Here is a 12266-nt window from a genome sequence, read left to right on the forward strand (position 1 = left end):
CTTTCTATTATTATTTCCATTAAGGCCACGTATATGTTTTAAGGAACTTGAATATAAATTGCACGAGCAGTGTTTATCAATCAATAACCACACACTATCATCGGGTAATATTTGTTTATCTCAATGCGATTACAGATTATTAGATTGGTAGCTTATTTAGGAAATCAAATGTTCAACCAGATATTTAACAGGGAAGGGGTATTCCGACGAGGTAAGTCTAAATTTTTCCATTTGTAAACAGTCTTTCTTGTTGTGATTTGTTTCACTAAATTAATGTAGAGAATTCATTCTTTGGAGTACATGTACAGTACTGTTATACCGCTAACATTAAAATAATTAAGTAACTGAAAAAATATAACGTATCTGCACGTAAGAGTTTTGGAGAATAGTTTACACTGATTAGAAGTGACTAAATAAAAAACACAGTGAATTAGTGTAAAAATCTACTTAAAGTTAAATCGAAAGTAGGTCTGTATTATTTATAAAACATCGCAAAATTATCCAGTTTATCTATGACCGTTTGAATATAAAATATGATAACGCAAACATGATAAAAGCATCTCGTAAAATAACTAAGAAACCAGGTCGACCTTGAGCTATTTTTATTAATGGCATAAAACGTAGGGGAAAATCCAACAAAAATTAGGACAAATACACTGTCTTGATACTGTGAAGAAAGAAATCCCATCCAAACGGTCATTTTAGAATTTCACGTTAATTTTTTTAATTATCTCGATCAATATGTCATTCTGCTGGTGAATATCACATCATATTCAATGGTTCACTAGTTAATAATTGTACAGTACGAAACAATAATATTTCAATTGTCATTGACACCTTTACTAAAACCATACTGTATTCTTTCTAACTTTGTTGTGAAATTTGTACTGAAACAATACATTATATACGTACATAACACATTGTCGAACATTTTAAAATCAGAGCCTTTCTATACTTACTTTATTTCAGGCGCCCCTCAATACCCCCCTCCATATGATCAAAATGCACAGGGACGTGGGGCTGAAAATGGAGAACCCCCGCCCCCAGGATATGGCCCTCCCCCTCCGTACGACGGCCCTCAAGGTTTGTAACAATTTGATCATCTTATTTTTGTTATATTTCATCTGCAATAAACAATAAAAAGTTCTCTACTTAATAGATATATTGTTTTATTCTATTGTTGCATACACATGAAATTAAACATTTAAGTCGAATTCGAATTCGTCGATAAATAGCTTGTGATATCCGTAGATAATTGGAGGTAAAGTCGAAGTTTATACAGATTGAGATATTGTAGATTATTGGTTATGTCGAACCTTTAAGCAAATTGTGCGGTTAACTGTGTACGTGAATATATTTATGGACTAGTACTATTAGTACGAAAAGCGGCCCAAACATTCGTTTCTATCACATCCAATATGTAATAATTATGATCTTTACAGGTATGCCTATGCCGGGCTATGATGCTGCGGGAGACCAGTGGATGGCCCGACCACAAGGAATACCAGTTTGTCCACCTGGATTAGAATATCTCTGCTATATTGACCAACTTCTAGTAAAACAACAAGTGGAGATTTTCGAAAGTATGTTAAAACAATTACTATAACTTTTCAAACTTACTACCGTATATCAAACATTTTTAAAGTTATTTTGATAATTTTAGTGAAGAAAGGAAGATTTTTTTTTTATAATAACAGTTTTCCAACATATAAAAATTACCTCATCAAAAATCTTTCTTCAACATACGAGTATAATACTTGCAATATTGAATGTATAGGCTTTAGTGAATAGCAAACTCTCACATGTTCTCAGTATGGCCTTTTTGCAAGTAATGACCCGATGATCATCTATTGTGAAGCATCTTTAACAGAAAACATTTATTCAAAGAGTTGCGCTCTAACTTGATTGAGAGCTGCAGTATGGGTACCCAGTGGAGCCATTAGCTGTGTTAACCAAAAAGAACGCATAATGCATATATTGAAATACCTATGTCGAATTTATACGAATTTTAGGCTTGGGCGTAATATTTTTGTTTCGCAGCCATTGTCCAAGACTTTGTTGGACAACCCTCGTATTAATCTAATTTATACTTAAAGTATTTGCATGTTTTTCAGTTATCACTGGTTGGGAAACAGCAAACCGATATAAAGTACAGAACAGCCTTGGGCAGCAAGTGTACTACGCTTCAGAAGGTAAGGATAAACTTGTACACGTATTCCAGAGAGTAAATGATGAACTTGTAAAAATATTTCATCATACATTATTACACCTCACTATTTTTGTTATGTTAATTTCCCATAGGCCATTGGGACACATTCTGTGTCAGATAAATCTGACAACAAATAATAAAACACATATTTCATTTGACAACAATGGAACACATATTTCATTTGACAACAAATAATGAAACACATATTTCATTTGACAACAAATAATTAAACAAATATTTCATTTGACAACAAATAATTAAACACATATTTCATTTGACAACAATGAAACACATATTTCATTTGACAACAATGAAACACATATTTCATTTGACAACAAATAATGAAACACATATTTAATTTGACGACAAATAATGAAACACATATTTAATTTGACAACATATAATGAAACACATATTTAATTTGACAACATATAATGAATTAGATAATTAATTTATTTTGTATTAATTAAAGATGAATGATTATCACATCGACAATCTCGAGCGCTTTATGTTACTATGTATGTCTTATAATTACAGAATCAGATACCTGTGCAAGACAATGTTGTGGAGCATCACGGGGATTTATAATTCATATTACAGACAACACTGGCCAGGTATGTACCGACGTTTTCAGAAATACTGACATATTTTTTTTTACTAACTTCAATTCAATTCTGCATGCCTTTAACATCTTGTTTTATATCTGCTCCTGTATCATACATTTATGAGACTTTTCAGACTTAAACTAAGTTATTTTCTCTCCCCAAGAAATGAAAAAATAACTTTCTCCTCAAGTGTAGCCAAGATTCTAACCAATAAACAAAGGGTTAAAAAAATGAGCTGTTTATCTAAACTATATTTTTTGAGGGAAAGAGAAAAGCAAAAAGTAAACACCTCTTATGATGATTTTTAAATGATCAAGAAATTCATGTGCCAGTATTTGATTGCTATATGGAATTGTTGAGATTGGGTCATGCACATTTACAGTACTGTACATGTTTGTCAGATTTTGAATCTTAAAATCGAAGCAAGTTTGAAAAACCTGTAATACAGGTAATGTCTATATCTTACACTTGTCCGAACTGTTGCTAGAAATGCTGACTTTTGAAACATTTATTTAATCATTTGTTGAACAAATGTGGACCAGGGGAGATCCCCCAACAGCAGTGAAAAAAGATAAAAAGTTGAAAATTGCAGACTGTTTTTGATTGACTCTGTTTATTAGAGATACCAATAAGGTGTGAAATATCTTACAGTTGTTTTGTACTTTTATTAGTCTTTGACTTTCGCAGATTATCCGTAAATTATAAAAGTTGATACATGTATATGATATTTACTTGTCTGACACTGTAAGATTTTGTGTTACATTTTACGTTATTATTATACTAAATCCTATTAACATATATAATACATGTGTTTTATTCATACAGGAAGTTATAAGAGTAACACGTGAGTTTAAATGTGGTGCTGGTTGCCCATGTTTCGCGTGCGATGATTCCTGGGCCCATGTTGTACAAGTAGAAGCCCCAGTTGGAAATATTGTAGGATACGTTAAACAAAGGTGAGCGAGTCTTATCCCGAAAAACGTTATATCCGAAAACACAGCTTAATTAATGTAGTCATTTTTCAAAACCGTACGTGTGACATATATTTTGGTTTGAAATGCTTAAGTAGGTTATGTTAATCGTACAAAAAAATCGATACTTAATTTAGTTCTGAGGATATTTTTTTTTTTGTCCTCAGTGGAGCTTCTAAAATCTTCTAATTACATAGGTTTATCTAAAACACTTTTTTTGTATTCAACTATTAGTGCGTATAATTTATAGCAGTTTCAAGTAATCTTTTATTCATGTAGAGTTTAGACACTTTTATTTTCGGACATAAACACTTAGCCTGTATCTAGAAGTTAAATATGTTTTCATCAATGCAGCAGCACATTAACACATGTTTTTTTGTTTATCAGACAAAGCTGCTTTCGACCATATTATATTATCACTGATGCAGAACATCAGGAAGTATTTTCCATGACTGGGCCACCATGTTGTTATCATGGATGTACATGGGATCAAGATTTTGTGGTAGGTATTCTTTTTAAAGTTGAAAAAAGTTGTTCACTTGGTCTGTTTAAATATGAGAAAATTCAAAAATAACCAATCAGATTCTAATATCCTTGAATTATCAGGTCAAAATTGTTTATAACCAAAGTCATTCTTACAATATACCTTATTTGACAAATAGTGTCCCCCGCTTTTTAATTTAAATATTTCATACAAACGTCCAGGATAAGTTATTATAATATTTTGAAATAAATTTTACAATATATTGTTTACATGTATGTGTCCTTGCATTCTCTTACATATTACTTCATTTGAGCCGCGTCACGACGAGACCAACATAGTGCGTTTGCGACCAGCATGGATCCAGACCAGACTGAGCATCCGCGCAGTCTGATCAGGATCCATTCTGTTCGCTTACCAACCATATTACAAGTAGATAAACTGATAGCGAACAGCATGGATCTTGATCAGACTGTGCGGATGCGCAGGCTGGTCTGGATCCATGCTGGTCGCTAACCCATTATGTTGGTTTTGTCATGACGCGGCTCATTTATCATACTAGTATTCATGGGGGCTTCCTTGGTCAAGAAGTTGAAACGTCGTTGACTTCAACCCATGGCACTTACTGTAGGGTTCAAAGCCCGCTAGTGACTCTGGATTTGTATTTGTGAGGGAGCTGTCTAGCTTGAGAACTTATTGGCGGTGGTTCATGACAGGAGCGACGAACCAAGCCACCCCCTCTTGCCAACCCCCCCCCCCCCAACAAAACATATGTGTTTGCATGTTTATAGTGACCGCTGATAAGCTAAGATTCTTTACTTTACATTTGTTCCTTAGATTACTGAATAATTATGTATTGTTATGTATGTTGGTAATGAAAGGTGAGATATTGTTGATTGTCACAATGCTTAAATTTTATTTTAGGTTAATGCAAATGATGGCCATACACAAGTTGGCAAAGTTAGTAAACAGTGGAGCGGATTATTGAAGGAAATGTTTACAGACGCTGATAATTTTGGAATATCATGTAAGTGAATTCAGTTGAAATGAATTGAATAAAAACTGTACAAATATGTTAACTTATTTATTAAGAAATAACTTGGAACTACATGTATTTGAATATTTCATATCATACATAAGATGTTTTAAGCTGCCTCTCAAAGATTGTTTACAAAATTACACAGATTAGTTTTCTTATCTTTGACAGTTCCAGTAAATCTTGACGTTAAGTTGAAGGCAGTCATGCTGGGAGCCGTATTTCTAATTGTAAGTATTTTCGGCCTAATTGTAAGTATTTCAGGCATTTATTTAAATTGCTTTCTTAATTAAAACCCTGTTTAGAACTGTCCATTATCATTTTTGAGGATATTTTGATGGACATTTTAAGTAACTAGTAGTCAACGAACATTAAGGCGGACTTCAGATTTTACATTCTGTTTGAAAAACAATTCTGTGCTGTTTGAAACTAAGAATTTCATTAATTTAACTTTTGAAAACTGTAAAAACAGCGACTGAGAGCTATTTATAGGGCGTCAATGACGTTCATTTCTGAAAATAGAAGACCCCGTTTTTAGTACGTCTAATTTATATACTGAGAGATTAGAGGTATGAGGGGTTTCCTTATTGTTTATGTATTTTATCGTCTGCAAAGTTCATTCTTTATTTTAATTATTTTGATATCACAATGGTATGAAACTATTTATCAAAAAATAACATACTTAACATTGAGGAAATTTCAAGGCCGCTTTAAAGAGCCTGGTTACACTGCACGCGCGTGGTGCATTCAACTGATGGCTAAGGCAAATCACTTTCGAGCCTAGCCGGGTATTGGTTAAAGCTGTATCTCGGTTGTTCTTATCAATGGATTTATTCCGAGAAAATGGTACTTTGAATAGTTCTGTAGCTCATTGTTTTGGGCCTTAGTAATATGTATTTCAATGTTGTTAGTTTTATTATTCCTTTATAAAGTTTAAGAAGAATAACTGAAATGCTTCATCAATATTGTTAAGTTTCAAGTGACAAGCATGTAATATTTTGATATATTTGTTTTTTTATTAGGACTTCATGTATTATGAGAAAAGTCAAAACAGCAGTAGCAGTAACAATAGGGGATCCATGTAACAGAAATTTGCCTTACGAAATGTAGACAGGAACCGGAAACAAAAATGTAATCTGCACCGAAACCGGAAACAAAGGATTCAAAACGAAAATGCATATTTTACCTGATGCATCTGTATCGATGCATAAAACATATGCTTCGTTTCCGATATTTTTATGATGTTCATTTTCTATCTGTTCTATCTACTTCCTACTTCGTTATAAAGGCCTGAACAAAGTCAAGGGATACCCTTTGACAAATAGCAAAGAGGTCTTCTACGAGCATAAATCAGACTTTCTGCGAGGGTTTGACAATATATTTAATCATAGGGACAGTGGCTACTGGGCCGATAGGGAAAGTGGCTACGAGGCAGAAAGGAAATATGACTACCAGACCATTTGGGACAGTGGCTACCTGGTCGATAAGGACAGTGGCTACCAGACCGATAGGTAATGTGGCTACCAGAGCGATAGGATCAGTGGCTACCACGTCAATGGGACAGTGGCTACCAGACCGAGAGGGACAGTGCCTGGCAGAGCATGACTATAATGTAATATAATAGGCGTGTGGTCAACTTCCCCGAATTTAATTGCTTGACCGCTAAGAAAAAATGGAGATTGACTGCTTGAATATTGAGCTGGTATATTGACAGTATAATATATACTTAGTTGTAATGTATTTATCACGAATAACTTGATTGTTTTTGTTATAGACATTAAATTTACATAATTATACATGAGAAATAATAAATTAAATATTTTAATTTATGAATAAGTTTATTATTTTTGATATTAATTTTGAATGACTTCACCTGAAAATTAAACATATTGTCTGTTACATACTAGTAATCAATAATTTGAATATCGGGAAAGAAGTTCGGCTGAGAAGAAAGGAAATTCCCTGTCAGGTTATTGGGACTCTACTTAGTTAACAGGATAGGGATGGAAATAAGGAATCTCGATTCAAAGTATCATCCGAAAGACTCGTGGCTAGCCCAGGAATCGAACCCACAATGTCGACATTACAAGTCTCGCGCTCTATGCGGGCTGGCTGACAGACCAACCGACCGAAATACCGTATTTGTTTTGTGAATTTATACAATTGTGTTCAAGGTCCTTATCCGGAGACTGACGGGAAGGGCCGAAAAGTTACAATTCTGAATCTGGAAGTTCTACTTGACGAATATATCAGTATGGTTTGGTTTAAACATATATATTTGAGCTTGATTGAAATAACAGTATTTGAAATTACCCTCGGGGCTAAAGAGTTTCTTTTTCTTTAATCAAATACCAACATATTTGACTTGTACAAAAACCAAATTTACATTATAGGGGGCAGGGGACCTAAAAATGAAAAATTTTGTATTTCAGTGTGACCAGAAACACAATTCCAAATATTTCAAAATCTGTTTCACAGGCAGATAACCAGTTGCACAGCATTATTCAATGATATATGACATACATTGAAGAAAATAATACGGAAGACCCGTTGCTAATGTTGAGAGAACTTGTGGGTCAACCCTTTTGCCAAATATGTCATGTCATTGTATTGTAACTGTCTACATGTATGTATATGTCTTATTTTTGGCAATAAAATATGTTTAAATCAAATCAAAATAATAGTTTGCATGCATTGCTCCTTCAAAAAATGACTGACAGCAATTTATATTTATCCCCACCCAGCCAAAATCACACCTAAAATATACCAATATGGGCAATCTTCATGAATTTGCCGCATACTCCAGAATCCGCCTGATTCCTTTAAAAATATCAGTAACACGCAGTGCAAGCTATGGCATTTTCAGAAATGACAAATAAAGTGTCTGTCATACGTTTAGATTTTTTTTACAAAATTTATCTGAAATTTCTTACTTGTTTGGCGCCAACTGTCAAAGCTTAATTTTTAACTTTTTCACCTCCATTCGGAGAGTCAGAAATACATACAAAGCTACCAAAATGCTTAGTTTCGGGTAAAAACCCAAAAATATATCTCATTTCCTACACACAAACAAGAAAGAATTACAATGACAGAGAAATATCAGTTATCAGTTATCAGTACCTTCAAAACACCATGTCTGAGTTTATTAAAAAATTTGAATATTCGAATATGTCCCCTGCCCCCTATAGGGTTAACGCACGTTTTACCGTGTTATAACGTCTGCAGAGTCCCGAGGTACGGTTGGTGCCCGAGCCCGGTAGGGCGAGGGCTCCAACAGTTCCGAGGGACTCTGCAGACTTTATAACACGAAATAAACTTGCGTTGACGCTATTATAGCATAAAATTTTAAAACAGATTCATGATGTATATTATATATAAATCACAAACATTAAATCCGTGTGCTGGAACGGTATTTATCCAACTCTACATGTTTTACGTATGTGTTTTATTTTTTCCGGGGCCAACAACTTGAGAACCGAACGAAATTTCAATTTTTAATTGATTTAACAAAGTTTAACTTTGGAGATATTATAACTTAAGAAAAACATAACATTACTCTACTCAAGACAAAACAGGCGCCTCAGAAATTCCTAGAACGATTACAGATTGGCGGTAGGAAAAAGATCAGTGACATCAGATTCAATTTCAGAATCGGTTTTTTTTTAAGCACGCAAGTTTAAAAAAAACAGGCATAAAACATTATTCTCTCAAAGAAACACACAGAACATTTATATATAAATATAAACGTCAATAAAACAACGTTTTCTTATATTCATTTTGTGCTTTCCATTTTTGTAAGTTAATCTGGGAATTTTAAACTGAATGACAGATTATGTTTGTTTACACTGACAACTGTCCGTTTCTAAGAAAGGGCGACAACCAAGATAAGCGGCGATGTCTATACGCCGTATTGCCGGCATAATTACTTGAATGCTGCTCGCCGTTATGCGACTGAGGCCCTCGAATTAATAATTTCAATATAACAAGAGCGCTTGACTCTGGCAAACAGGCCAAATCGTTATTTTTTGTTTGTTTAATGGGCCCTCTATGTATTGCGGATAGGTAAAACCGGGCTATAACAATCTTGAGCGCGTGACTATGTTAACGCATGGTTTTGGCCCCGTTATAACATGGGCAAAAGAGGGGAAAATAGCCGATTTTATGCTATAATAAAAATAAAGAAAGGCTGATAATATAGTGCGTAAACGTTTCGTGAAATAACTTATGAAGAAAATGTTACTTCTCCTCCCATACATGTGCTAAGTTAAACGAGGATTGTCCTCATGAAAAAATATATCGCACTAAATGTATTCTTCTTTTTATACGCCTGTTTGAAAAACTGGACGTATTATGGGAACGCTCCTGGCGGGCGGGCGGGCGGCGTCCAATTTTGTCCGGAGCATATCTCCTACATGTATGGAGGGATTTTAATGAAACTTCATATAAATGTTCACCACTACGAGGAGCAGTGTCGCGCACATGAACCAGGTCTCTAGGTCAAAGGTCAAGGTCACACTTAGAGCTCATTGAAAAATGCTTGTCCGGAGCAAAACTTCCACATGTATGAAGGGATTTCAATATTACTTGGCACAAATGTTCACCATTGTGAGGCGGAGTGTCGCGTGCAAGATTCAGGTCCTTGCGGCCAAGGTCAAGGTCACACATAGAGGTCAAAGTTCAGATAAAAATATGAAGATGTGTATATGGACCATTTAGTCATCATTTATTGGAGATTGTAACACAAATGGTCATTATCAAGACTATGGCTGTGAAACATATAATTTAGGTCAATATATACAAGGTCAAGGTCACTAAAGATGATGAAATATCCAGATTTTGTAAATAGAATTTAATCAAAGGGCGACAACAAAGTTATTACTTTGTTCATAAATGACTTACACAATTACTCCCCTTGATCTACTTTCACTTTCAATTCTAAAAATAGAATTTAATCAAAGGGCATGAAATAATCCTCTTTCTTGGACTTGAGTATGTTCTAAAGAATGTAACATTTATTTACACATGTTTCATTCATTGGTCAAGATTCTTAACTGTGATAACTATGGTGTTCTGTAGACTTGGTATTTGTTCATAAAGATCATACAGTAATTACCTTATCAAATGTAAATACTTTCTCATAGAAATTTAATTATATTTTAATTTTCAAGTAAATATCAGTTCAGCTCATTCAAAGATTAAGAATTGTAATGAAATGTATTTCCCTAGAATAAAATCTTAAATCAGAATTTTTTAGTTATTAAATTACAATTACATGTACTTTTTATACGCCCGTTTAAAAAAAGATAAAAATATGAAGATGTGTATAGGGACGATTTAATCATCATTTATTGAGGGATTGTAACACAAATGGTCATTATAATGACTACGGCTGTGACACATGTACTTTAGGTCAATATATGCAAAGTCAAGGTCACTAAAGATGGTGAAATATCCAGATTTTGTCTGGAGCATATCTCCTACATGTATGGAAGAATTTTAATAATACTTTATGGAAATGTTCACCACCATGATATGTATTGCTCCATGCATGATCCAGGTCTCCAGGTCAAAGGTCAAGGTCACACTTAGAGCTCATTGAAAAACGCTTGTCCGGAGCAAAACTTCTACATTCATAGGGGGTTTTCAATATAACTTGGCACAAATGTTCACCATTGTGAGGCTGAGTGTCGCATGCAAAATTCAGATCCCTGCGACCAAAGTCAAGGTTACACATAGAGGTCAAAGTTCAGATAAAAATTTGAAGATGGTTATAAGGACCATTTAGTCATCATTTATTGATGGATTGTAGCACAAATGGTAACTATCATGACTACAGGTGTTACACATTTAATTTAGGTTAATATTTGCAAGGTCAAGGTCACTGGAGATGATTAAATATCCAGATGTTGTCCGGAGCATATTTTCTACATGCATGGAGGAATCTTAATGTTACTTTTATAGAATTGTTCACCACCATGAGACGTAGTGCCCTGCACATAAACCAAGTCTCTAGGTCAAAGGTGAAGGTCACAGTTAGAGCTCATAGAAAAACACTTGTCTGGAGCAAAACTTCTACATGCATAGAGGGATTTCAATATAATTTGGCACAAATGTTCATCATTGAGTGCAGTGCATAAAATTCAGGTCCCTGCGACCAAGGTCAAGGTCACACATTCTCTGCATATCTTCCCTACTGATTTGTTTTAAGGTTCATTTAACAACACAGTGCCAAGAATAAAAACTTGCTTGCTAGATAACACTTATCCATAATGCCCCCATCTCCATCTAAAGCTTTTTCGTAAACGGGCGTATTTTGTGACTATGGCACCCTTGTTTTTTGTTGAGAAAACATTTATATTAATAACTATCTAATTTTAACCTAACGACAATTTCTTTACGATAAATACGTCATTACTATATTTTTTAAGTTCTATTAAAAAAAAAGAAAAAAAAAAAAAACCACGAAATTTTACCAGCCTGTTTTGATGATCTTTGACTACAATACGTATTCTATTTTTAATGTACGATCGATAATAATCTAACATGATTTTGCGCGAAACATTGACGGGTGTATTTGACGTCTTTCGTTAACAATTTTGACATCATACATCAACGTACATAATTTACTATACCAATTGCAAAGATTAGGTAAACAAACGTGGCGTAATTTAACGTTCACCGTGTCTCTTTAAATTTTATGAAATGAGACAACCAAACTGATAAAAAAGGCAACATAAAGTACTATATGACTATATATGTACGCTGGCGTTTCTCAAAGGTGGAACGGACTTTTACGCGGGAAAACAACACTTATTCATAGCGGCATTGTGACTTCACTTAAGGATGTTCTAGAAAGAGACAGATGTACGAAAGTGTGTTACATATCAGACAGAGTAGGGATCAACAAACGTTTTGCGTATACAATATTCATAGACATTTTCTTGGAATGCAGACAGATCAGGTA

General features: G+C 34.2%; 1 protein-coding gene across 1 annotated transcript; it reads left to right on the plus strand.

Moving 5' to 3' along the window:
- On the plus strand, positions 1–7131 carry LOC132753205 (phospholipid scramblase 2-like). The gene is made up of 10 exons (XM_060743646.1): positions 1–211; positions 970–1083; positions 1443–1583; positions 2115–2192; positions 2747–2823; positions 3640–3770; positions 4173–4287; positions 5191–5293; positions 5474–5532; positions 6325–7131. The coding sequence occupies exons 1-10, from the start codon at positions 124–126 to the stop codon at positions 6385–6387; spliced, it is 969 nt and encodes a 322-aa protein (XP_060599629.1). The 5' UTR covers positions 1–123; the 3' UTR covers positions 6388–7131.
- Positions 7132–12266: the final 5135 nt, after the last annotated feature.

Source organism: Ruditapes philippinarum, unplaced genomic scaffold (genome assembly GCF_026571515.1).
Source record: "Ruditapes philippinarum isolate M1 unplaced genomic scaffold, ASM2657151v2 ctg3668_1_1_1_1, whole genome shotgun sequence".
Lineage (NCBI taxonomy): Eukaryota > Metazoa > Mollusca > Bivalvia > Venerida > Veneridae > Ruditapes > Ruditapes philippinarum.

Bases quoted from the DNA above. Each gene is read 5' to 3' on its own strand.
- LOC132753205 (XM_060743646.1), top strand. From the start codon at position 124: ATGCGATTACAGATTATTAGATTGGTAGCTTATTTAGGAAATCAAATG. The intron at 1,584-2,114 runs GTATGTTAAAAC...CATGTTTTTCAG, and splicing joins ACAAGTGGAGATTTTCGAAA to TTATCACTGGTTGGGAAACA. The intron at 2,824-3,639 runs GTATGTACCGAC...TTATTCATACAG, and splicing joins TTACAGACAACACTGGCCAG to GAAGTTATAAGAGTAACACG.